This window comes from Natator depressus, chromosome 14 (genome assembly GCF_965152275.1).
Source record: "Natator depressus isolate rNatDep1 chromosome 14, rNatDep2.hap1, whole genome shotgun sequence".
NCBI lineage: Eukaryota > Metazoa > Chordata > Testudines > Cheloniidae > Natator > Natator depressus.
This window is the reverse complement of record NC_134247.1, coordinates 47,902,092-47,927,638: the sequence shown is the minus strand read 5'-3', so window position 1 is coordinate 47,927,638 and position 25,547 is coordinate 47,902,092. Positions and strand designations below refer to the sequence as shown.

The 25,547-nt window shown below is 62.2% G+C and overlaps 1 protein-coding gene across 1 annotated transcript in view; it reads left to right on the top strand.

Moving 5' to 3' along the window:
- COL11A2 (collagen type XI alpha 2 chain) overlaps nucleotides 1-24,895 on the top strand; it is a 57,485-nt gene extending 32,590 nt beyond the window's left edge. The window contains exons 34-63 of the mRNA XM_074970594.1: nucleotides 5,937-5,990; nucleotides 6,155-6,262; nucleotides 6,364-6,453; nucleotides 6,536-6,589; nucleotides 6,850-6,957; nucleotides 7,223-7,330; nucleotides 7,407-7,460; nucleotides 7,578-7,631; nucleotides 8,327-8,434; nucleotides 9,085-9,138; nucleotides 9,229-9,282; nucleotides 9,368-9,421; nucleotides 10,333-10,386; nucleotides 11,154-11,261; nucleotides 11,447-11,500; nucleotides 11,677-11,730; nucleotides 12,195-12,248; nucleotides 13,043-13,096; nucleotides 13,446-13,553; nucleotides 14,208-14,261; nucleotides 14,356-14,409; nucleotides 14,868-14,975; nucleotides 15,417-15,470; nucleotides 17,201-17,236; nucleotides 17,332-17,385; nucleotides 17,691-17,961; nucleotides 18,608-18,720; nucleotides 19,093-19,161; nucleotides 19,989-20,222; nucleotides 23,724-24,895. Of these exons, the coding sequence (XP_074826695.1) occupies nucleotides 5,937-5,990; nucleotides 6,155-6,262; nucleotides 6,364-6,453; nucleotides 6,536-6,589; nucleotides 6,850-6,957; nucleotides 7,223-7,330; nucleotides 7,407-7,460; nucleotides 7,578-7,631; nucleotides 8,327-8,434; nucleotides 9,085-9,138; nucleotides 9,229-9,282; nucleotides 9,368-9,421; nucleotides 10,333-10,386; nucleotides 11,154-11,261; nucleotides 11,447-11,500; nucleotides 11,677-11,730; nucleotides 12,195-12,248; nucleotides 13,043-13,096; nucleotides 13,446-13,553; nucleotides 14,208-14,261; nucleotides 14,356-14,409; nucleotides 14,868-14,975; nucleotides 15,417-15,470; nucleotides 17,201-17,236; nucleotides 17,332-17,385; nucleotides 17,691-17,961; nucleotides 18,608-18,720; nucleotides 19,093-19,161; nucleotides 19,989-20,222; nucleotides 23,724-23,873 (2,583 nt within the window). The 3' untranslated portion in view covers nucleotides 23,874-24,895. The remainder of the gene's footprint in view (nucleotides 1-5,936; nucleotides 5,991-6,154; nucleotides 6,263-6,363; nucleotides 6,454-6,535; nucleotides 6,590-6,849; nucleotides 6,958-7,222; nucleotides 7,331-7,406; nucleotides 7,461-7,577; nucleotides 7,632-8,326; nucleotides 8,435-9,084; nucleotides 9,139-9,228; nucleotides 9,283-9,367; nucleotides 9,422-10,332; nucleotides 10,387-11,153; nucleotides 11,262-11,446; nucleotides 11,501-11,676; nucleotides 11,731-12,194; nucleotides 12,249-13,042; nucleotides 13,097-13,445; nucleotides 13,554-14,207; nucleotides 14,262-14,355; nucleotides 14,410-14,867; nucleotides 14,976-15,416; nucleotides 15,471-17,200; nucleotides 17,237-17,331; nucleotides 17,386-17,690; nucleotides 17,962-18,607; nucleotides 18,721-19,092; nucleotides 19,162-19,988; nucleotides 20,223-23,723) is intronic.
- Nucleotides 24,896-25,547: the final 652 nt, after the last annotated feature.

Sequence of the window (25,547 nt, the reverse complement as noted above, 5' to 3'; positions counted from 1 at the left end):
CACCAGCCCATTGGACTGGGGGTGATACGCTGAGGCCCAGTCATGCCGGACCCCACATTTCTCCCACAAGCACCGGAGCAGGGCCGACATGAAGTTGGAGCCTTGGTCTGTCAAGACTTCCCTGGGGAACCCCACTCGGCTGAAAATGGTCAGGAGCGCATCTGCCACGGTGTCTGCTTCAATGGAAGCTAAGGGCACTGCCTCGGGGTAGCGGGTGGCGAAATCTACCACCACCAGAATGTATTTCTTCCCCGACCGGGTCGTCTTGCTGAGAGGCCCCACGATGTCCATGGCCACCTTCTGGAAAGGCTCCTCTATGATGGGCAAAGGTCTCAACGCCGCTTTCCCCTTGTCCCGGGCCTTCCCCACCCTCTGACAGGGGTCACAGGATCGGCAATACTGCCGGACGGTGGTAAAGACCCCGGGCCAGTAAAAGTTCTGTAGCAACCTCTGCCGGGTGCGCCGGATTCCCTGGTGCCCTGCGAGGGGGATGTCATGGGCCAGGGACAGGAGCTTGCGGCGGTACTTCTGGGGGACCACCAGCTGCCTCCTGATCCCACAGGACTCCCCTTCCCCTGGGGGAGCCCATTCTCGGTACAGGAACCCCTTCTCCCACAGGAACCTCTCCTGGCAGCCTCTCCTCATGGTCCGTCCCTCACTGAGGTCGGCCAGGTCCCTGAGCTTCTGCAAGGAGGGATCTTTCCTCAACTCGGCCTGGAACTCAGCGGCTGGGGAAGGGATGGGGCCCGGTTCCCCCTCCGTGGCCAGGTCTGAGGCCGCAGCCTCTCTGAGCCGTGCCCCTCGGCGCTCCTTCCCCACCCGAGTAGGGTCTCGCGCCTCCAGTGTGGTACCCTCCCCAGGGTCAGGTCGCAGTGCCCCTCGCCGGCTCTGGCTACGGGTCACAACCAGGGCGGTCTGGGGGTCGCTTGGCCAGTCCTCTAGGTCTCCCCCCATCAAAACTTCAGTGGGCAAATGGTGGTGTACCCCCACATCCTTGGGGCCCTCCTTGGTCCCCCATTTCAGGTGTACCCTTGCCACGGGCACCTTAAATGGGGTCCCGCCCACCCCCGTCAGGGTCAGGTAGGTGTTGGGCACCACCCGATCTGGGGCCACCACCTCGGGCCGGGCCAGCGTCACCTCCGCGCCCGTATCCCAGTATCCATTGACCTTCCTCCCATCCACCTCCAGGGGAACAAGGCACTCTCTCCGGAGGGACAGCCCCGCACCCACCCTGTAAACCGAGCACCCTGAGTCCAGAGCCTCCAGCCCTCTGGCGGGGCTGGCTGGGGGTACTCTTCCCTCCTGAGCAGGTGGCAAACTGGTAGCCCCCCTTTCCTGGGTCGCCTGCCCCTCGTCCAGCTGAGTCCCTACCCAGTTAACCCTGGGTAGGTTGGGTCTGCTCAGTTTGTCCCTGAGCCCGGGGCACTGGGCCCGTACGTGGCCTCTCTGGCCACAGTGATAGCAGCTCAGGTCACGTTGGTCCCCCCGAACGGGTCGGAGGGGCCCAACACCAGGCGTTCCCCTTTGGAGGGGGTTCTCCCTATTTCCCCGCTGGGAGGCCCCATGGTGACTCTCTCTCTGCATCGGGGGGGGCCTGTTCTTTTGGGACTCCTCCCGGCTACCCCCTGACCGACTGTTCACAAACTCGTCGGCCAGCTGCCCTGCATGCTGGGGGTTCGCGAGCTTTTTGTCCACCAGCCACAGCCTCAGGTCGGAAGGGCACTGTTCATACAGGTGCTCCAGTACAAACAGGTCAAGCAGGTCCTCTTTAGTTTGGGCCCCCGCTGTCCACTTGCGGGCATATCCCTGCATCCTGTTGACCAGTTGTAGGTAGGTGACCTCAGGCGTTTTACGCTGACTCCGGAACCTTCTCCGGTACATCTCGGGGGTCAGCCCAAACTCACGGAGCAGGGCCTGTTTGAACAGTTCATAGTCCCCTGCCTCTGCCCCTGTCATCCGGCTGTAGACCTCCACGGCTTTGGGGTCCAGTAAGGGGGTGAGGAACTGGAGCCTGTCTGCAGGGTCAACCCTGTGCAGCTCGCAGGCATTCTCAAAGGCCGTCAGGAAGCTATCTATGTCCTCCCCCTCCTTCCGCTGGGCCAGGAAGCACTTATCAAAGCTCCTTGCAGTCTTGGGTCCCCCCTCACTCACCGCAGCCGGGGCCCCACTGCTCCTCAGCCTGGCCAGCTCCAGTTCATGCTGTCTTTGTTTCTCCTTCTCCTGCTGCTCATGTTGACGTTCCCTCTCCTTCTCCTGACGCTCCCTCTCCTTCTCCTCCTGCTCATGCTGACGCTCCCTCTCCTTCTCCTGACGCTCCCTCTCCTTCTCCTGACGCTCCCTCTCCTTCTCCTCCTGCTCATGTTGACGTTGTTTCTCCTCATGTTGACGTTGTTTTTCATGATCCTCCAGCTCCCTCATTTTCCTCTCCCTCTCCCATTCCAGCCGCATCCGCTCCAGGGATGGGGAGCTCCGCTGGGAGGATCCCCTGCTGGCTGCTGGGGTCAGGGGGCCCTCGGTATTCATTGGGCTTCCCACAACCCCTCCCCCAGGCATAGGTAGGAAGGGTCTCGGGGTGTCCTGGGCAGCAGTCTGACCCCTCCCAGCCTGGTCAGGCCCCAGGGCCCACGCTGCGTCCGCCGGGCGGCTTCCCTCAGGGACAGGGATCGGGTCATCCAAGCGATCCCTCTCCTCCAGCTGGGCAATCAGCTGTTCCTTGGTGGACCTCCCGACGCGCAGCCCCCTCTGCCTGCACAGCTCCACCAGGTCGCTCTTAAGGCGTTTAGCGTACATCTCCCGGCTGGCCACTCGCAGGCCGGGCAGCTGTCCACGGTTTCCAGGAAAAGCCCCTAGTGTGCCAGTCCTTCTTGAGGTCACCACCTCTTTGCCAGGGTCGAGCTGCAGACTCCTCCGCCCCTGGGACCGCTCGCTGCAATCCCCCGGGGGACCCTGTTACTGCAAAAGTCCTTCTCTCTGGTGACACACTCCCAGGGGTTAACCGCCCCCTGAAACCGTCTCTCTCTGAATCTTCAGCACGCCTGGTCCCCGTCAATCCCCCTTCGTTTTACTGTTCCCCAGTCACTTACTGCAGGAAGCGCCGTTCACGGGGTGCAGTAGATCCCACCACTGCCACCAGTTGTCACGGAGTGTGGGGGAGTCCAGGCCCTGCACCCCTCTTCCTGGGATTCACTGAGACTCTCAGCCAGCCAGTAAAACCGAAGGTTTATTGGACAACAGGAACACAGTCCAAAACAGAGCTTGTGGGGACACCCAGGACCCCTCAGTGAAGTCCTTCTGGGGGAGCAGGGAGCTTAGACCCCAGCCCTGGGGTTCCCTGTGTTCCTCCACCCAGCCCCAAACTGAAACTAAACCCACCGAGCAGGTTCCCTGCTGCAGCCTCCCTCCACATTCCTGGGCAGAGGTGTCACCTCCCCCTCCCCCTCCTGGCTCAGGTGACAGGCTCTCAGGTCTCCCGTCCCCAGGGCACATTCCCAGGTCAACACTCCCCCCTCCCTGCTGCGTCACATCGTCACAGAGGGGCCCGACACCAGGCGTTCCCCTTTGGAGGGGGTTCTCCCTATTTCCCCGCTGGGAGGCCCCATGGTGACTCTCTCTCTGCATCGGGGGGGGCCTGTTCTTTTGGGACTCCTCCCGGCTACCCCCTGACCGACTGTTCACAAACTCGTCGGCCAGCTGCCCTGCATGCTGGGGGTTCGCGAGCTTTTTGTCCACCAGCCACAGCCTCAGGTCGGAAGGGCACTGTTCATACAGGTGCTCCAGTACAAACAGGTCAAGCAGGTCCTCTTTAGTTTGGGCCCCCGCTGTCCACTTGCGGGCATATCCCTGCATCCTGTTGACCAGTTGTAGGTAGGTGACCTCAGGCGTTTTACGCTGACTCCGGAACCTTCTCCGGTACATCTCGGGGGTCAGCCCAAACTCACGGAGCAGGGCCTGTTTGAACAGTTCGTAGTCCCCTGCCTCCGCCCCTGTCATCCGGCTGTACACCTCCACGGCTTTGGGGTCCAGTAAGGGGGTGAGGAACTGGAGCCTGTCTGCAGGGTCAACCCTGTGCAGCTCGCAGGCATTCTCAAAGGCCGTCAGGAAGCTATCCATGTCCTCCCCCTCCTTCCGCTGGGCCAGGAAGCACTTATCAAAGCTCCTTGCAGTCTTGGGTCCCCCCTCACTCACCGCAGCCGGGGCCCCACTGCTCCTCAGCCTGGCAAGCTCCAGTTCATGCTGTCTTTGTTTCTCCTTCTCCTGCTGCTCATGTTGACGTTCCCTCTCCTTCTCCTGACGTTCCCTCTCCTTCTCCTGACGCTCCCTCTCCTTCTCCTCCTGCTCATGTTGACGTTGTTTCTCCTCATGTTGACGTTGTTTTTCATGATCCTCCAGCTCCCTCATTTTCCTCTCCCTCTCCCATTCCAGCCGCATCCGCTCCAGGGATGGGGAGCTCCGCTGGGAGGATCCCCTGCTGGCTGCTGGGGTCAGGGGGCCCTCGGTATTCGCTGGGCTTCCCACAACCCCTCCCCCAGGCATAGGTAGGAAGGGTCTCGGGGTGTCCTGGGCAGCAGTCTGACCCCTCCCAGCCTGGTCAGGCCCCAGGGCCCACGCTGCGTCCGCCGGGCGGCTTCCCTCAGGGACAGGGATCGGGTCATCCAAGCGATCCCTCTCCTCCAGCTGGGCAATCAGCTGTTCCTTGGTGGACCTCCCGACGCGCAGCCCCCTCTGCCTGCACAGCTCCACCAGGTCGCTCTTAAGGCGTTTAGCGTACATCTCCCGGCTGGCCACTTGCAGGCCGGGCAGCTTCCCACGGTTTCCAGGAAAAACCCCTCGTGTGCCAGTCCTTCTTGAGGTCACCACCTCTTTGCCAGGGTCGAGCTGCAGACTCCTCCGCCCCTGGGACCGCTCGCTGCAATCCCCCGGGGGACCCTGTTACTGCAAAAGTCCTTCTCTCTGGTCACACACTCCCAGGGGTTAGCCGCCCCCTGAAACCGTCTCTCTCTGAATCTTCAGCACGCCTGGTCCCCGTCAATCCCCCTTCGTTTTACTGTTCCCCAGTCACTTACTGCAGGAAGCGCCGTTCACGGGGTGCAGTAGATCCCACCGCTGCCACCAGTTGTCACGGAGTGTGGGGGAGTCCAGGCCCTGCACCCCTCTTCCTGGGATTCACTGAGACTCTCAGCCAGCCAGTAAAACCGAAGGTTTATTGGACAACAGGAACACAGTCCAAAACAGAGCTTGTGGGTACACCCAGGACCCCTCAGTGAAGTCCTTCTGGGGGAGCAGGGAGCTTAGACCCCAGCCCTGGGGTTCCCTGTGTTCCTCCACCCAGCCCCAAACTGAAACTAAACCCACCGAGCAGGTTCCCTGCTGCAGCCTCCATCCACATTCCTGGGCAGAGGTGTCACCTCCCCCTCCCCCTCCTGGCTCAGGTGACAGGCTCTCAGGTCTCCCGTCCCCAGGGCACATTCCCAGGTCAACACTCCCCCCTCCCTGCTGCGTCACATCGTCACACTCACATATTACTCTCTGGATACTCCTGTATTATTCCTCTCTCACTCCTGCGTTGCACTCTGGTTACTCCCACATTACTCCTCTCTCCCCCATTGCTCTCTGTTCACTCCGCTGTTACTCTTGGTTACTCCCACTTTACTCCTTTCTTATGCCTATGTAACTCTTGGTATTCCCATTTTAATCCTTGTACACTGATGTATTACACTGCATTACTCCTCACATACTCCAGTGTTAGTCTCTGGTTACCCCCACATTACTGCTCATAAATTCACGTTACACTCTGGATTCACCATTGTTACTCCTCACACTTTCCTGTGTTGCTCCTCGCTCACTCCTATGTGACTCTCCACTTACACTTGGGAGGTGGGGGGCAGAGCCATCTGCCGCAGCTCGTGCTAATGCCCCCATCTCTCTCTGTCTTTCAGGGTTTCCAAGGCAAGACGGGCCCGCCCGGCCCCCCGGGGGTGGTGGGACCTCAGGTAAGAAGCCGGGTGGTGGGGGTTTCCAGGGTGGGCTGGGAGAGGGTGTGCCCACAGGGTGCAGTTACTCAGCAGCTCCCCCTGGTGGTGGAAGAGGCAGGGGTAGAAGGGTCTGGCCCATTCCCTGAAGGTCTCACACTGTTTCTTGTCTCCCCCCGCACTAGGGCGCTTCTGGGGAGTCTGGTCCGATGGGGGAGAGAGGTCACCCAGGCCCCCCCGGACCCCCGGGAGAGCAGGGCTTGCCAGGACCCTCTGGGAAAGAAGGAACCAAGGTAAGGAGCTGTGATGCTCCAGTGCGGTGCTAGGGGGCGCTGTGCTGCAGAGAGCAGGGAGGGGGACCCACCTAATCCTAATCCTCCTTCCCCCTGCGCAGGGAGACCCTGGCCCCCCGGGAGCCCTCGGGAAAGACGGCCCGGCTGGACTGCGTGGTTTCCCCGGTGAACGTGGGCTGCCTGGCACCCCGGTGAGTACCCGGCCCCCCCGCTCAAATGCCCCCCACCCGTCCCCGGTGCCAGCAGGCCCTGACCTGTGCTTCTCTCCCGCAGGGCGGCACGGGGCTCAAAGGGAATGAGGGGCCGGCCGGACCCCCAGGACCCGCAGTGAGTATGATGTGGGGACCCTCACGCCAGCCCCTCCCTCAACTCCTTCCCCCCAACTATTCCCCTAGGCCCCCACCTCCCCAACCCTTCTCTGACCTCTCTTCCCTCACTCCCCCATCAGCCCCTCTCCTCCCTAACCTCCAACATCTAACCCCCCTGATCCGCCCCCTCCCTCACCCCTGATCCCGGTCCCCGCAATGTGTGTCGGGGGGACCCTGCTGTGGGGGGCAGCAAGTGACTCTTCCTCTCTCTCCCCCCAGGGCTCCCCTGGCGAGAGAGGTGGCCCTGGACAGGGCGGCCCCATCGGACCCCCAGGCAGACCGGGCCCCCAAGGGCCCCCAGGCCCCGCTGGAGAGAAAGGAGTTCCTGTGAGTAGGGGGCACAGAGGGCATGGGGGGAGTGGGGCTTAGTCGGATGCAGGGGGGGATGGGAGCCAGGACTCCTGGATTCTATCCTGGCTCTGGGAAGGGAGTGGGGCCTAGTGGGTTAGAGCAGGGGAGCGGGGAGCCAGGACTCCTGGGTTCTGTCCCCTGTACTGGGAGGGGAGTGGGGTCGGGTGGGTTACAATGGGGGATGGGTTGGAGCCAGGACTCCTGGGTTCTGTGCACCTCACTCCGTTCTGTTTCTCCCTAGGGTGAGAAAGGTCCCATAGGCCCTGCTGGCCGTGACGGAGTCCAGGGTCCCGTTGGGCTGCCCGGCCCAGCAGGGCCCCCGGGGGGTGCTGGTGAGGATGGCGACAAGGTAAGGCCCTGTCTGTGTCTGTGTCCTGACCCTGCATGCGGCAATGGGCTAAACCCCCCTTCTCCTCTCTCCGCAGGGCGAGGTGGGTGAGCCGGGCCAGAAGGGTGGCAAAGGCAACAAGGGAGAGCACGTGAGTATGAGCTTGGGGCTCCCCTGACCCCGGACAGGGGCTGATCCCCCCCCGGCACTTCCTGCCTGGGATATCTCTGTGTCTCAGCACCACTGACCCCCGTCTCCTTCCTTCCAGGGTCCCCCAGGCCCCCCAGGTCCCATGGGCCCAGTCGGGCAGCCTGGAGCAGCTGTAAGTACCTTGCACCCCTCAGATAGCCTCCTGCAGCTGGTAGCACGGGGCAGTGCCAGCTCTGGGCAGGGCGGGACGACGGAGCTGAGTTGTCTCCATGCAGGGCAGGGGGTGGAGCTGATGGGGATGGAGCTGATTGGCTCTGTGCAGGTCAAGGGGATGGAGCTGGGTTAGCCCCGTTCAGGGCAGGGGGATGGAGCTGGGTCTGCTCTGTGCAGGGTGGGGGTGATGGAGCCAGGTTGGCTCCATGCTGGGCTGGGGGACAGAGCTGAGGGTGATGGAGCCAGGTCTGCTGTTTGCCAAGCTGGATGAGGGAGCTGGGTTGGGTCTGTGCAGGGCCTGGGTGATGGAGCCTGGTTGGCTCCCTGGCTGGGGGTGCGTAGCTGAGGGTGATGGAGCCCGGTCTGCTCCGTGCTTGGCAGAGGGTCCCTGTCTCCTGGCAGCGCAGTGTCCCGGCCCCTCACTCATGCCATGGGGTGAGGTGCTTGGTTCCTGATGGCACAGGGGCCCCACATCGCACTGATGGAGTGTGGGTGGGATTCCAGGGGGTCCTGTCAATGGGGAACGGTGGTGGCAGAGTTTCCCGCTGCTCCTACAGCGCCGTGACCTCCCCCAACTCCCCTGCCCGCTGAGTGAGTCCCGTCTCCCTGGGGCCGCTCGCGGCCTGTCTCACTCTCTCTCGTGTCTGTGTCGAGGGGGCTGATGGGGAGCCGGGCGCTCGGGGCCCCCAGGGCCACTTTGGGGCGAAGGGCGACGAAGGAACCCGCGGATTCAACGGGCCGCCTGGCCCCATCGGGCTGCAGGTGAGTGGGGCCTGTCACTGGCCTTGCAGGGTTGCACCCTCTGTCCCCCATTGAGCCACTCCGGTGCCCTGGCCCCACCCCTACACCTGGCCCTCCCCCTGCCCCTGGCCCCACCCCCATGCTCCATACCTCCCCCCTGTCTCCGTCCTCTCCCCTGGACCCAGACCCGACCCGAGCCCCCCTACCTAGCCATGGCCCCAGCCCTAGCCACACAGTCCGCCCTCCCTAAGTAACACCTGCCCAATGGTGCAGTTCTAGCTGGGGACAGGATTCCCCTTCACTTCCTGTCCCAAACTGCTGGGCAGCATGAAGGTGCGACCACTGGCCAGTTGTTGCTGGGTCCCAGCCCCAAGCCAGCTGTTCTGGGAGGTGGGGGAAGCTATCCCTGTTTGCCCTCCTCCCCACCTACCTGGATCCAGATGTTTCCCTCCCTCTGGACCACCATCCCATCCTGAATCCAGATGTGTCCCTCCATCTCTCCCCCCCCATCCTCCAGATCCAGATGTGTCCTAGGTCTAGGACCCTCTTCATCCCAAATCTAGATGTGCCGCCTGCTTCCTCCATCTCCCTCAATTCAGATGTGCCTCTTGATCTGCCCTCTCCCCCCAGTCCAGATGTGCCCCGCACTGACGCTCTCTGTCTCTCCTTAGGGTCTGCCGGGCCCGGCGGGGGAAAAGGGCGAGACAGGTGACGTGGGCCCCATGGTAAGTGACCCTGGCTGCCCCCCATTCCCAGTTCCCCCTCCAGGTGGGAATGTCCCAGAGCTCCCCTCACCTTGTTCTTTCTCCCCACAGGGCCCCCCAGGACCACCGGGGCCGCGTGGCCCAGCCGGACCCTCCGGAGCCGACGTAAGTACCACCCCCGCCCCCCACCCCTGTCAGCCCTGCCCAGGGCATCCCCGGAGGTAACCAGCTCTGCTCTCTCCCCCTGCAGGGACCCCAAGGCGGTCCTGGAGGCATTGGCAACCTGGGCCCCCCTGGAGAGAAGGTAGGTGGTGGCAGGACACCTGGGTTCTCTCCCAGCCCTGGGGGGGTGCGGAGGGGCAGTGGGGCTGGTAGATTTCATGGAGTTCAAGGCCAGAAGGGCCCATTCTCTCCAGCCTGGCCCCTGGACAGAAGCGGGCAGAGAATCGCTCCCTGTCACCCTGTGCCCAGCCCCGCAACTTGGCTGGACTGACACGTGTCAGCTGCCAGGGGACCAAGCCTGGGGACGTGACAGCTGAGCCCAGGAGGGCCCCAGGGGCCCCAAGGGCCGACACCCCTGCGATGGCAGGGACCTGATCCGCTGAGCCCAGCTGGTGACCCGCACCCCGCGCTGCAGGGGAAAGGGAAACCCCCCAAGGGCCCTGCCTGTCTGTCCTGGGGGAGATTCCTTCCCTGCCCCCAATCTGGGGACCCCCAGCATGTGAGCCAGACTCAGCAGCCAGACAGAGGTGTCTCTGGAGCCGTTCAGAGCACCAGCCCCCCCTGTGTGGTGCCCCGTCTCCAGCTGGGCCAAGCCCGGATGCTTCCGAGGAAAAGCCCCAGAGACAGCTGGCCAATTGAGTCTCGGGGAGCAAATCCCTTCCTGACCCCGCTGCCCTGCAGCCTGAGACTGGATGAGTCACTGTCCTTGTGCAGAGCATGCAGAGGGCAGTGCAGGTGACCCTGTTCTCCCCATAGCCCGTGAAGGGGGGGGACTCAGAGTCACAGACTGCAGGAGTCAAAGGGACCCACCACCACTCGCCCATGGGAATGTGGGGCTGGAGCAGGACTCCTGGGTTCTGTCCCAGCTCGGGGAGGGGAGGGGAGTGGGGTCTAGTGACACAGGGCCTGTCGGCTGCTGCCGCGCTGTGGCCCTTGGGACCATCCAGAGGGGGACCGGTCGGAGCCTGAGCGCTGATGTCTCTCTCATTTCAGGGTGAGCCTGGCGAGTCGGGGGCCCCAGGCATCCCCGGGGAGCCAGGAGTCAAGGTGAGTCTTCAGGTCCCCCTGCCCCTGCTCCCTCGCACATCCTACCTGGCAGCACGGCCACTAACCCCCCGGGAAACCCCCTCCCCACATTTGTCCCTCTCCTACCGCCCTGGGGCTCCCCTGGGTCCTCGCCCACACCTGGCGGCCCAGCCCCTATCCCATGGGACGGCCTCGCTCCGTCCCCCACCAAGGAGCCCCCCGAGCCCTCCTTCATCCCCTCTACTGGGGCCCTGCCCGCTATGGGAATCAGTGGCCAGCTCCCCACATTTGTCTCTTCCTTATTAAGGCCCACCCAGAGCTGTCAGCCTCCAGCCAGGGACCCCTTCTTGGGGGGTGTCTCCTGTCAGGAGCCCCCAGAGCACTGCTCCCCCCAGCCAAAGGCCCCTCAGGGCCCATCTGTCCCCATGCCTTGCGGGAGGAGACCCAGGGCTGGGCCTGGCCTTTCCCCCACCCAGTGAGGACCACCCCAGAGCCCCTTTCTTCCAACAGGAACCGCCCCAAGTCTGGAGTGCTCCCCGCTTCCTGGCTGTGGACCCCACCCCAGAGACACTGGGGCCAGGACCCCTCTCCCCTGACAGGCCCCCACAGAAGAGACTCCTTCCCCCGCACACATGGGGGATCTCCCCAAGGGACACTGGGGCTGGGACCCCTCCCCTAGAGCTGACCCCCAGAGCTCTGCCCTCAGCCAGGCTACTCCCCCCATCCTTCCCCTCCCCACGAACCCCACACTGACTGACACCCCCCTGCATGCTCTGTCTCCTTCCCAGGGCCCGCGAGGAGAGCGAGGGGAGAAAGGAGAAACGGGAGCCGCCGGCGCAGCTGGACCCCCTGGAGGGAAAGGGCCCCCCGGAGACGATGGGCCCAAAGGGAACCCTGTGAGTGACGCGGCGCAGAGACCAGAGGAGGGGGAGCCAGGACTCCTGGGTTCTATCCCAGCTCTGGGAGGGGAGTGGGGTCTAGTGGTTAGATTGGGTCGGGGTGTTGGGAACCAGGATTCCTAGGTTCTGTGCCTGGCTGTAGGAGGAGGTGGCTCAGGCTAATTAATTCCTGTCTCTTCCAGGGTCCTGTCGGTTTCCCAGGGGATCCGGGCCCCTCAGGTGAAATGGGCCCCAGGGTAAGTATCAGCCCCATGCATTGTCCTCCAGGTCCCTGCAGTCTGGGGGCAGGGGAGGTGCTCGGAGGTCGGGTGGGGATCCAGGGGGAATACAGCAGGGTTTGGGGCCCTCCAGCTGGGGTTTGGGGTCACTGCTGAGGCCTCCTGCTGACTCAGGGCTTGTTTTCCCCCTCCAGGGCCAGGATGGGGCAAAGGGCGAGCGAGGCGAGGATGGGGAACCCGGGCAGCTGGTGAGTGACCAGGGCTCTGGAGCAGGGCCCTGATGGGGTCCCCCCCCGACGGTTTGGAGTGGATCTCCCCTGACATTTGGACTGGACACCCCACCTGTGTCCCCAGCTCTCTGGATGGGATCTGCCCCCCTCCGAGTCCCCCCAACAGTCTAATCAGACTCCGCACGCCCCCCAGTTTCCAGATCGGGTCCCTCTCTGGATTCCTTTCTTTCCGACTTTCCTGATTGGCCCCTCCGATGTTCTGGATTGGAACCCACCTCTGATGTTCCGGATCCCCCCTCTCTGATTGTATCTGCCCCCAGCCTGCTCCGGGTTCCCCTGTTCCGGATCAGACCCCCCCCCCATCCCTGGGATCTCCTTTCCCTCATGTTCTGGATCAGATTCCCCTCCTTTCCGGGTTCCCCTCTCTGTGATGTTCTGGATTAGATTGATTCTCCTAACTCCAGCTCTCGCTCTCTCTCTAGGGCTCGCCAGGCCCGACAGGAGAGAACGGCCCCCCAGGCCCTCCAGGGAAGAGGGTAAGTGATGGGACTGTCTGGGCCCCCCTCCCCTGCCCAGGTCACCCCTCTCCTCTTGCCGTCTCCCAGGAGCAGGGCAGAGGCGTCCTGCTGTCCCAGCCACCGTGTGATAGGGACTCTGACCGGCACAGGACAAAATCCCCTGCACCTACACAAACCCCCCCGCACTCCGGGCACCCACCCCCTCTGCAGCCACAGTGACCCCGCCCGCAGGGGTCAGCAGACACGCGCAAGCGCACCCACAAATCCAGCTCCCTGGGAATCTCATTGCGGGGAGGGTGGGGCTGGGATTTGTGAAGCCGCCTCTGGCACCGAGGGCAGGAAATTCCTTCCCGTCCCAGGCAGCAAGCGAAACGCCCAGCCCAGAGTGCGGCAGCTAATGACAGGGAAACCTCTTAGCTCTAGGGACCCCTCCTGCCCCACACCGAACCAGCCGGTCCCTGCCCTGGGGCTGGGTGGGAGCCAGTGCCCCATAGAGGGGAGAGGCCCCGTGTCCCATTCCCTGCCCCTCCTGAGCCAGCCAGTTCCTGCCCTGGGGCTGGGTCTGAGCCAGCACCCACTAGAGTGGGAAAGGCCCCGTGCCCCATTCCCTGCCCCTCCTGAGCCAGCCAGTCCCAGCCCTGGGGCTGGGTCTGAGCCAGCACCCCCTAGAGTGGGAAAGGCCCCGTGCCCCATTCCCTGCCCCCTGAGCCAGCCAGTCCCTGCCCTGGGGCTAGATGGGAACCGGCGCCCCCTAGAGGGGACAAGCCCCGTGCCCCATTCCCTTGTTCACCCCCCGTCTCCTCTCTCCGCAGGGCCCCGCAGGCTCCCCGGGTCCCGAGGGGCGTCAGGGTGAGAAGGGCACTAAGGTAAGTGAACCAGGCTCCGTGGGCCCTTCCCCCAGGTGGGGTCTCTGCTGGGGAGGTGTTGGGTCCCGGATCCCCTGGGGTCAGACCCAGCTCTGAGCTCCCCAGAGACGAGGCGCAGCGGGGTCTGTCCCTAGGCCCAGGGCCCAGGCTGGGAGCTCCCAGTACAGCCAGCCAGGCCGCGGCCCAGCCACGCCAAGATCTCCTGTCCCACGGTGCACTGGGGTCGGTGTGATGGGGAGCCCCAGGATGGTCTCTGACCCCAACGGGGTGCAGTGATGCCAAGGAACTCCCGCCACAGCTGTGAACGTGTCGCCCATCCCTGAGCTCACCCTGCCCCTCTGTCCCCCAGGGCGAGCCAGGTGCCGTGGGACCTCCTGGCAAGACTGGCCCTGTGGGGCCCCAGGGACCGGCCGGCAAGCAGGGGCCTGACGGGCTGAGAGGCATCCCTGGCTCAGTGGTAAGTGACAGCCAGCTGCATGCCAGCAGGACTCCTGGGTTCTATCCCCAGCAATGGGAGGGGCGTGGGGGCTAGTGGGTTAGAGCAGGGGGGCTGGGAGCCAGGACTCCTGGGTTCTCTCCCAGTTTGGGGAGGGGCGTGGGGGCTGGTGGGTTAGAGCTTGGGGGGGCTGGGAGCTAGGACTCCTGGGTTCTATCCCCAGCTCCGGGAGGGGAGTGGGGGCTGGTGGTTAGAACTGGGAGCCAGGACTCCTAGGTTCTATCCCGGCTCTGGGAGAGGGTGGGTCTGACCCCAGCTCCGCAATCAATGCTTGTATTTCCCTGCCTGCTGATGGGTCCCTGAGCCCCAGACACACAGGGGCTGGGGCTGGTCTCAGCTGCCACCCCCCCCCGCTGTAAATCCAGAACTGCCCTCCCCCGATGCCAATGGGCTGAGAGTGGAGCTCTCCCCACTGCAGGCCTGTCCAGGGCAGTCAGCTCATGAGACCCACTGCCTCAGACTGGGGAGCCCCAGAAGGGTGGGGTGCAGGACCCCTGCCTCCAGGCTGGGAGTCCCAGAGCAGGGTGGGGCCTCTGGGGCTGGGCTGTGGGGGGCAACCCTGGGGCATGGTCAGGGCAGCGTTTAGCTCTAACCTCTCCCTTTTATCCTCCGCAGGGAGAACAAGGCAAACCGGGTGCGACGGGCCAGGCGGGCCCCCCGGGACCTGTGGTGAGTGTGACTCTGCCCTCCCCTGTGACAGCATCCCCAGCTGGGGAGCCCCCTCCCCTCCCCGGCTAACTGGTCTGCTTGTGTCTCCCTGCAGGGCCCCCCGGGGCTGCCCGGCCTCAAAGGGGACTCCGGAGCCAAAGGAGAGAAGGTGAGCGGGGAGCACACGGGGGGCACACAGCCTGTGTGTGAACGCACAATACACCAGCGGGAGGGGGGGAATGATACACGCCCCGTGCACCAGCGTGTGCCATGTGACACCAGCCCACGCCACGCAGCGCCAGGGAACCTGCAGGCGCACACGTGGTGCACAGTGCGGGTGAACACAGCGAGAGTCAGGAACGCCCACGACACGCACATCACGAGCGTGGCACAAGCGATACACAAGCCTGTGTGAACGAGGCACATCAGCACCACAGCCTGCGAGTATCCCTGGGGCGCACGTCCCGCAGCCTGCACAAGGGTGTGTGAGAGCCCGGGACAGAGACCCCGCACAGACCCCTCCCCACCCACTGTCCGTACCAACGCGCCCAGGCTGTCTCACACACAGCCCTCGATGCCTTCCCCCATCTGTCTGTCCTGCACTGACCGCTGTCTGTCTTTCCCCAGGGCCACCCCGGTCTGATTGGTCTGATCGGGCCCCCAGGCGAGCAGGGAGAGAAAGGAGACCGGGGTCTGCCTGGCCCCCAGGGCTCCCTGGGGTCAAAAGGAGAGACCGTGAGTATTGGGGTGGGGGGGAGTTCTCCACCGCCAGACCCCCTGCCAGAGACCCCTGCCATGTGGGGAGCAGTGGGAGCTTGAGGGGCCAGGAGCCAGGACTCCTGGGTTCTCTCCCCAGCTCTAGGAGGGGAATGGGGTCTAGTGGGTTAGAGCAGGGGGGGCTGGGAGCCAGGACTCCTGGGTTCTATCCCTGGCTCTGGGAGAAGAGTGGGGCGTCTGGTGGGTTAGAGCAGAGGGGATGGGAACCAGGACTCCTGGGTTCTAATCAGTGCTCTGAGGGTGGGTGTGGTGAGCAGGGCTGCCCAGGGAGGAAGCTGTGTTGGACCCAGGGCAGACGGGGGGTGAACGTGGGAGCCCCTGTGAAGTCTGGGGTGCGAGGGATTAATTGGGGTGCTTCTGTTCTTACGCTAATTTCACTCTCTGTTCTCGTCCCTGCAGGGGATCCCTGGTGCTACCGGCCCCATCGGACCTGCCGGGCCCCCGGGCCTTCCTGTGAGTGACCTTTGACCTTCCCCTGTGCCACTTGTGGGTCTGGGCCTCACCCCATGGCCCCCCTGTCTGAGCATCACCTGTAATGGGCCCCATTTTGTCACCTGCCCCTTACCCTTGTGTCTGGGCATCCCCTGTAACATGCCCGTGACACTACGGGGTCCAGTCCAGACTAGGGCAGGGGCTTTGTCATTGGCTGCCCGGTATCCTGGGGTACCCTACGGTGCCTTGCTGTTGGAGCTCCCAGCCTGGACTCCCCACAACTAGCCCCAGCATGCATGTTTCCCCCGAGGGCTGGGTACAGCCACCACCTGCTAGCCATTCGCAGGCCACACCCGGCCCCCACCAGCCTGGGTTAGTGCTGCAGGGTGACCCCAGCCCGTTCCCCGCCTCGGCTTGCCCCCCAGACAGTGTGTACTGCACTATCCAGCCACATGCAGGTCCCACCCCGAGAGTTGGGTACAGCCACCGCCTGCCAACCACGCCCAGGTCATGCCCGGCCCCACCAGCCTGGGTTAGTGCTGCAGGGTGACCCCAGCCTGCTCCCCACCCCGGTCTGCCTCCCAGACCGTGTGTTCTGCACTGTCAGCCACGCCCAGGTCACGCCCAGCCCCACCAGCCTGGGTTAGTGCTGCAGGGTGACCCCAGCCCGCTCCCGCCCCGGTCTGCCCCCCAGGCCGTGTGTTCTGCACTGCCAGCCCTCTCCTGGACAGGCCCGATAGGGGATTTCATGCAGCCGGTAGCCCCACAGATGGCGTTACCCACACAGCTCGCAGCCCAGGATTAGGGTCAATAAACAATAGAAGAAGCTTTGTTCACTACAGAGCGGCAGGTGGTCAGTGAGTCCCGGTGATAAGGTGTCGAGGTTAGATGGTCACAGGAGAATAAAGATAAAATGCTGCCCAGATCGAACCCTAACAGGCTGGGCGTGGTCCCTAACCACTGCTGGCCAAGCACCAGGTCGGGGTCTATCCCGGGGGCCGACGGCTGGTTTCTTGTGTCCTCAAAGGTGAAAGAGCTGGGCAGGGAGTGAGAGCATAGGGTGTTCGCCCCCCTTGGATAGCTCAGCCCCTGTGACATGCGCACTCCCTTGGGGACCCCTAGATAATGCTCTGTCCCCCGCAGTGCGGGGACATGGAATTGGTGGGACGGGTGAGCTGAGCTCAGGGCACGTCGACACTTGGGAGCTCTCCCATCGGCGGAGTTAATCCACCTCCCCGAGGGGCCGGTGCTGTGTCGGCGGGCGAAGCTCTCCCAGGACAGCGCTGGCTACACGGGGGCAGGTTGGTGTAACTGCCTCACTCAGGGGTGGATTATTCTCAGCCCTGAGCAACGCGGTTACACCGATACAGTCTGCAGTGTAGACCTGGCCTCAGACCTGGCTGTTCCTGCCCCGTCCGTGCCAGAGCACAGCCGCTTGCTAGGTGCTGGCCCATCTGCTCGGACGGCGCCAGGTTGGACGTGAGTCCTTGTCCTTGTCGCTGCCCCAGACCTGTCAGTCGTGATTGCAGCGTGTCCGTGACGTGCGTACGACATGGCTGCATGGGGCCCAGTGAGCTCACGGACCAGCCAGTCACTGGTGTGCAAAGGGACCTCACTAGGTGCATTACAGTGGGGTGTGGGGTGTGAATAGAGGGCGATCCTGTCACACCGGCCCTCCCCCTGCCTGAGGGCTGCCAGCCCCCCCACTCCCAGCCCCCTGTGTCTCTGATTGTCCTGTCATTGCTTTGCAGGGCCCAGCCGGTCCCAAGGGTGCGAAGGGAGCCACGGTAAGCGCTGTCCCTGGTGCCCCAGCAGGGGGTGCCCTTCCCCCCACCCCCGTCAGCCCTGCAGCCAGCTGACGTCTCTGTTTTCTCCCCGCCAGGGACAAGCCGGCCCCAAGGGCGAGCGAGGTGTCCCCGGCCCCCCTGGACACCCGGTGAGTGACACCCCCCCACTCCCCTCCCGCTTCCGTTCGACCTGCTGCCTCACACCGTCCGTTCCCTATGCTCTGGCTGCTCCACCTGGTCCCCGCCCATCCCTCGCTCACAGCGCCGTGCCCCTTCCCGGCTCGGTTACTTACCCTGCCCCCTGCCCTTCCTGCCCCACCTCTCCCTCTACCCTCCCCACCACCTTCCCTCCCTGCCCCTCCTGCACCACTCTTCCTCCTGCCCCTTTCTTCCCTGCCCCACACTGTCCCTGCCATCCCTGCCCTGCCCCACTGACGATGCTGTGCCGGGGCAGGGCCCCCCCGGGGAGGTGATCCAGCCGCTGCCCATCCAGCTGCCCAAGAAGAGCAAGCGGTCGATCGACGCCAGCCAGCTGGTGGGTGAGGACGGGGAGGGGATGGTGGCGGACGGGGTCCATGGCCACGCGGGCGGCATGGATGAGATCTTCGGCTCCCTCAACGCCCTCAAGTGGGAGATCGAGAACATGAAGCACCCAATGGGCACCCAGGACAACCCGGCCCGCACCTGCCAGGACCTGCGGCTCTGCCACCCCGACCTGCCCGACGGTGAGCGCCGGGCTGGGCTCGATGGGAGACGGGGCGGCGCTAGGGGCCTCTGTTGCAGGGAGCGGGTCAGGGGCAGCAGGGGGCCCTCCCCGGGCAGACAGGGCTGGTCCCATTGCCCCAGGGCGGCGCTAGGGGCTGGGCTGCAGGGAGCGGGGCGGGGGGCAGCAGGGGGCCCTCCCCGGGCAGACAGGGCTGGTCCCATTGCCCCAGGGCGGCACTAGGGGTTGGGCTGCAGGGAGCGGGGCAGGGGGCCGCAGGGGGCTCTCCCCGGGCAGACAGTGCTGGTCTCATTGCCCCAGGGCGGCGCTAGGGGCTGGGCTGCAGGGAGCAGGGCGGGGGGCAGCAGGGGGCTCTCCCCGGGCAGTCAGGGCTGGCCCCATTGCCCTAGGGCAGCCCTGCGGGCTGGGCTGCAGGCAGTGGAGCAGGGGGCTCTCCCCAGGCAGCCAGGGCTGGCCCCATTGCCCCAGGGCGGCACTGGGGGGCTGGGCTGCAGGGAGCAGGGCAGGGGGCAGCAGGGGGTTCTCCCTGGGCAGCCAGGGCTGGCCCGATGCCCCAGGGCGGCGCTAGGGGGCCGTGGTGCTGGGGTGGCTCAGTGGGGGGAATGAAGGGGATTCTTTGTGCACTGACACCCCCCTTCACCCCCCAGGCGAGTACTGGATTGACCCCAACGAGGGCTGCTCCCGGGACTCCTTCAAGGTGCACTGCGACTTCTCGGCTGGTGGGGAGACCTGCCTCTTCCCCACCAAAGAGACGCAGGAGGTGAGTGTGATGGGAGCTGAGGGGAAGGGGGAGCTGGCAGCCAGGACTCCTGGGTTCTCTCCCCAGCTCTGGGAGGGGAGTGGGCTCTGGTGGGTTAGAAAGGGGCGGGGCTGGGAGTCAGGGCTCTGGGAGGGGAGTGGGCTCTGGTGGGTTAGAACCAGGGGGCAGGGGCTGGGGGCCAGGACTCCTGGGTTCTCTCGTTATAACTGCCCCAAGACACCGCTGTCTGGTTTTGGCACTGGAGCAGCTGTGGCTGGCCGAAGGGAGGATTTAGCCCCAGCCTCGCCCCCAGCTCCCAGCCAGGCTCACGCGTGTGGGGCACCCCGTGGTGTAGCCCCCCCTGAGCCCGTCTCTCTGGGTCTTCCCTGCCAGGTCCAGATGTCTGCGTGGCAGGAGGAGAAGCCCCCGCGCTGGTTCAGCCAGTTCCAGGAAGGCAGGAAGGTGAGAGCCGGGCTGGGCGGCCGGTGGGCGTGTCCTGGGCTCGGTGACACCGCTAGGGTCACCCCAACAGGCGGCCTGGTCCCGGGGATCCTGCACTCTGATAATACACCTCGCACCCCCCATACACGGCCCTGGCCCCTCTGAATGAGCCCAGAGACAGGCCCAGTGTGTACGTGTGCACAGATACCTCCTGTACCCTGCAGCTCCAACACTGACCCCCTGCTGACACCTGGAGTCCGCAGGGGGGTCTCCCGTGACCGCACCCCCCCTCCAGCTGACGTCCATCTGTCCAGCCTTCAAACTCCTCTGTCATTCATCCCCCTCCGGGCCCAACCCCCAGGGTGTATCTCCCCAGTCCTAGATCCTCACCCCTCATCCCCGCTGGAATCCCCCTCTGTGCCCAGGCCTCAGGGTGTATCTCCCCAGTCCTAGATCCTCACCTCCCCGCCCGTCCCCCCAGACTCTCCTCTATCTGATCCATCCATCCACCCGTCCTGGAAGCTACCCGTTCCTAGATCCACCTGGAGTCTCGTCTGCCCTGCTAGTCGCCTGTTTAATGTCTGTCCAGCCCTGAGTCCCTCTGTCTGTGGTGTGGCAGATCCGTACCAGAGAAACCCGTCTGTAGCTCTGTCTATCCATCTGTCCTGGGCTCTGTCTATCCGTCTGTCCTCGGCTCTGTCCATCTCTTTCCCTGCCTCTCCACAGCACGCAGACTGATCCCCACTGAGTGCCCCCTGGGCAGGGGCTCCCTGCGCCTTGCTCCGAGCGGGGAGTGCGGGGGGGTGGCCACAACATACGTCTCCCCCTAACATGTCCCTGCCCCCCAGTTCTCATACATGGACGCGGACGGGCGCCCGGTGGGCGTGGTGCAGCTCACCTTCCTGCGGCTGCTCAGCGTGGCCGCCCGGCAGAACTTCACCTACCACTGCCAGCGTTCGGTGGGCTGGCGCAGCGCCGCCTCTGGGGGCCACCAGCGCGCCCTCCGCCTCCGGGGCGCCAACGAGGAGGACATGAGCTACGACACCAGCCCCTACATCACGGCCCTTACCGATGGCTGCGCGGTGAGCGGGGCCCGGGGAGGGGAGCCGGGGGAGGGACAGGCTGGGATGGAGGGGGCGAAGAGAGAGACGGGAGCATGTGGAGGTCTGGGGAGGCACAGATATACTGGGATGGAGATACAGGGAGGGAGGGATATGTGATGTTGCACCCCATAATGCTTTATAGAAATATGCTTATGAGTGTAAATATGACATAACTGGAATCTGTTTTACGCTACATATGCCATGTAACACACCTTTGCACAGGTTATGTTCTACTGAAGTCTTCATCCTATTGGTATGCATGGACCATGTTTATATCTGAAGTTATGAGCGTTGGCTCTGTGCTTCTATTTAAAGTGTTTGCTGTAGGAAGCACCTAAGGCAGAGCTGGTCAACATAGTGTGAGGGGATTATTCAGGTAAATGGAAGTACTTGGCAAACAACGGACCTTGAGAGACACCAACCCACATCTGAGCTTTCCTGGGAACATTCCTGTAGAGAACTGAGTCGTGCATGGACGTGTGACTTGGACATGTGACTCCAAAACTCCATCTTGTAGAGTGGATTCTACACAGGGGGAGAGAGGGGTTTAGACCCACAAGGAGAAACTATATAAAGCCTTGAGAGACTGCTCCATTTTGTTTTCAGCTGGCTCAAGAGATAGCCTCTCCACCCCCAAAGGATACCTGAAAAAAACTGGAACAAAGGACAGTAACCACAGGGGGTGTGAGTAGATTGCTGGACCCAGACTAGAAGGAGTCTATTCTGTAAAAGAAGCTTACTGGAACATTTCTGAGGGTGAGATTTCATCTGTAATCACTTTCTTACTCTATTAGGCTTAGACTTACGTGTTTTATTTTATTTTGCTTGGTAATTCACTTTGTTCTGTCTGTTATTACTTGGAACCACTTAAATCCTACTTTTTGTATTTAATAAAATCACTTTTTACTTATTAATTAACCCAGAGTATGTATTAATACCTGGGGAGGCAAACAGCTGTGCATCTCTCTCTATCAGTGTTATAGAGAGCGAACAATTTATGAGTTTACCCTGTATAAGCTTTATAGAGGGTAAAACGGATTTATTTGGGGTTTGGACCCCGTTGGGAGTTGGGTATCCGAATGCTGGAGACAGGAGCACTTCTTAAGCTGTTTTCAGTTAAGCCTGCAGCTTGTGGGAGATGTGGTTCAGACGTGGGTCTGTGTTTGTAGCAGGCTGGCGTGTCTGGCACAAACAGGCAGGGCACTGACGTCCGAAGCTGATGGGGAAAACAGGCTCAGAGTCTGTTTCTGTGATCCAGCCCGTCACAGTGGCGTCACGAACAGGATCCGAACCTGTGCAGGGAAACCCCATCGGATTTCGAACACTGTGACGGGTGGGGTCACAGAAACCCCCTTTGGGAACTGCCGGCTGATGTGCTGAGACTACCCCTGAGCACAGGGAATTACCAAGCAAAATGAAATAAAACATGCAAGTCTAAGCCTAATATAGTAAAAAAGTGATTACAGATAAAACCTCACCCTCAGAGATGTTTCAATAAGCTTCTGTCACAGTCTGGACGCCTTCCTAGTCTGGGCACAACCCTTTCCCCGGTACAGCACTTGGTCCAGCTCAGGTGGTAGCGAGGGGATTTCTCATGATTGCAGCCCCCTTTGTTCTGTTCCACCCCCTTATATATCTTTTGCACAAGGTGGGAATCCTTTGTCCCTCTCTGGGGTCCCACCCCTCCTTCTCAATGGAAAAGCACCAGGTTAAAGATGGATTCCAGATCAGGTGACATGATCACATGGCACTGTAAGACTTCATTACCCACTTGCCAACCCACAGGTATACAGGAAGACTTACAAGTAAACAGAGCCATTTACAGTCAATTGTCCTGGTTAATGGGAGCCATCACAATCCCAGACCACCATTAATGGCCCACACTTGGCACAATTACAATAGGCCCTCAGAGTTATATTTCATATTTCTAGCTTCAGATACAAGAATGATACATTCATACAAATAGGATGACCACACTCAGTAGATTATAATCTTTGTAATTATACCTTACAAGAGACCTCTTGCATGAAGCATATTCCAGTTACATATTCACACTCATTATTATATTTTCATAAAATCATATAGAGTGCAGCGTCACAGGATGGATACCCTGGGAGGGGTGAATAGACAGTTGGAGGGTTGAGGAGAGTGGATGGATACACTAGGAGGGAGGCTGGATAGATGGAGGAGGAAGGGAGGGATGAGGGATGGATGGATGGATACACTAGGAGGGAGGCTGGATGGATGGGGAGGGAGGGAGGGATGGATGGAGGGATGAGGAGATGAGGGATGGATGGATGGATACACTAGGAGGGAGGCTGGATGACCAGACAGTTGCGGGGTGGGATGGGCAGATGCACCGGGAGCTGGAGTGGGGATGATGGACAGATAGAGGCAATAGGATTCCAGGACGCAGAGGGATACGCAGAGGGGCGGCTGGGTGACCAGACAGACACACTAGGGCGAGGGAGGGAAGGATGGATAGATAGGTGGACGTGCCAGGTGTAGCAATAGACAGACGGATGGACGCACCAGGTGCAGGAACAGACGACAGACAGACAGCTAGATGCACCAAGCTTGGGAATGGACAGACGATTCCAGGGCTAGGCAGACACCCCGGTTCGAGGGAGGGGAGGATGGATCGATAGATGAATACGCCGGGTGCAGGAACAGACAGACGGTTCCAGGGCTAGGCAGACGCCCCGGCAGAGGGAGGGGAGGATGGATCGATAGATGAATACGCTGGGTGCAGGAACAGACGGACAGTTCCAGGGGCTAGGCAGACGCCCCGGCAGAGGGAGGGGAGGATGGATCGATAGATGAATACGCTGGGTGCAGGAACAGACGGACAGTTCCAGGGGCTAGGCAGACGCCCCGGCAGAGGGAGGGGAGGATGGATCGATAGATGAATATGCTGGGTGCAGGAACAGACGGACAGTTCCAGGGGCTAGGCAGACGCCCCGGCGGAGGGAGGGGAGGATGGATCGATAGATGAATACGCCGGGTGCAGGAACAGACGGACGGTTCCAGGGCTAGGCAGACGCCCCGGCAGAGGGAGGGGAGGATGGATCGATAGATGAATACGCCGGGTGCAGGAACAGACAGACGGTTCCAGGGCTAGGCAGACGCCCCGGTTCGAGGGAGGGGAGGATGGATCGATAGATGAATACGCCGGGTGCAGGAACAGACGGACGGTTCCTGGGCTAGGCAGACGCCCCGGTTCGAGGGAGGGGAGGATGGATCGATAGATGAATACGCCGGGTGCAGGAACAGACGGACGGTTCCTGGGCTAGGCAGACGCCCCGGCGGAGGGAGGGGATGGGGCATGCAGGAGAAGGAGGCGACAGGCTGGTGTCCATGCCAGGAACAGAGGGCAGAGCCCGGGTCACAGCGGAGCGAGAGGCCCCCCGGGGAGCCCGTGGCAGGAACAGGCCCTGGAGCCGCTGACCCCGCGGCCTGACCCTCCCCCCGCCCCCCCAGCAGCTGCGGAAGGGCCCGGACAGGACGGTGCTGGAGGTGAACACGCCCCGCGTGGAGCAGCTCCCCCTGCTGGACGCGCACTTCACGGACTTTGGGGAGCCTAACCAGAAGTTTGGGTTCGAGGTGGGACCCGCCTGTTTCCTGGGCTAGGACCAAACCCCCGTGAGCCCTGGCCCCTGAGGGAACGTCCCAGCCTGGCCCAGGCCCCACCCTCCCCCGAGCAGCGAAGCTACGGGGACTTCTGGCCACCCGAGGGACGGACACACCACGACCACCCACAGCCACCGAGACCAACGCACCCGCTGCCGTCTCCTGCTGGGACCAGGGACTGGAGAGAGGCACCGAAGAGACGTCACCGCTTAGAGCCCACCTGTATTTTAACGTGTAGAGAGAGGGGGGACGATTACACCCACGTGCTGGCGGGATCCCTCGGAGCCCCACATCCCCCCTTCCACAATCCTCCAGCCAGAGCTCCCAGAATGCCCCAGCAACATCCCTCAGAGCCCGTGGGTCATATTTCCCAGAATGCCTCAGGGTACACCCTCCATATCTCCCAGAGCCCCTCAACTCTAACCCCAGACTGGGGCCACCCCGAAATGGTGGAACCGGTACCCCAATTCCCCTCTGACCGGGGAGCAAAGCCATTAATGTCTAATGAACATTGTGAGCGAACCAGAGTTAATTAACGTCAGCAGAGTGGCCGGCTCCCCTGTGCCGGGCAGCATCGTGGACAGAGGACCTGGGTTAACACCAGTGGGCTCCCGTCCTCCCTCCCCACAGTGCTGACACCTGTTGCAGTGACAACGACCCTCATGCTTCAGGGCAGGTGCTGGCCTGCAGGGATGGGGTCAGGAGGAAACTTCCTCCTCACTGAGGGCTCATTTAATTACTGGTTTAGTCACCTCCTGCAGGGTTCCTGCCCTTTCCACCCAGAGCAGCCACAGGCGGGAGGCCAGGCTAGATGGGCCCACTGGTCTGGTCCAGGCTGGGATTCGTCTGCTTCATTCATTCCTATCAATGGGCTCCAGTCCCCCTCCTCCATGGCACTAATTAATGTCAAAGGAAGAAGAAATGTTAATTTCGATAGGGTTCTCTGCTCCCCTCCCCCACTGTGGTAATTAGTATTGATTTGTGAGGCTCCAACCCCTCCCCCATTGGACTAATTAATATCAAAGGAGAAAATCTTATTAATTAATATCAGTGGGGTGCTCCCCCTTCCCCCTGGTACTAATTGGCATTAATTGACATGGACAGGGTTCCTCCTTCCCTGCCATATCAGTTAAAATAATGAATAAAGCCTGTTAATTAACATCTCCACAGTGCTCAGATCCCCCCACTCCCGCCTATTTGCAAGTGATTGTTGCTCTGGGTGTATTTAAAAGCCTTCACCAACCTCCCCCCATGGAAGAAGCTGAGGAGCGAAGAGAAGGACGCTGGTTTTATTGTTTTATTTTAAATTAATTATATTATTTAAGGCGTGGAGATACACAGGGGTCTGGGCCCTGCCGCGGATTTTGAATCCCAAATGAGCCCATGCGCTCTGGTGCGACGCTGCCAGTCCTGGGCCGGGGGGGAACCCAATTCATTTTCTTGGGGGTGCCGGACAGACGTTTCATGGGGTGACTGTCGTTGCTTTTCGGGGTCTAACAGGCAGCCCTCCCCCCCACGCCCCGGAGTGCTGAGCTGGCGGCCGGTGTAATGTTTGTAAGTAATTTTGGAAGTTGTATTGTAATATATCAGCTATAATTTTGCTGCTTTTGGGGGTTGTTATTTTTGTTGTCCCGTCCCCTCGTCTCCCTCCCAACCCTCCCGCTGGCCTTGCCC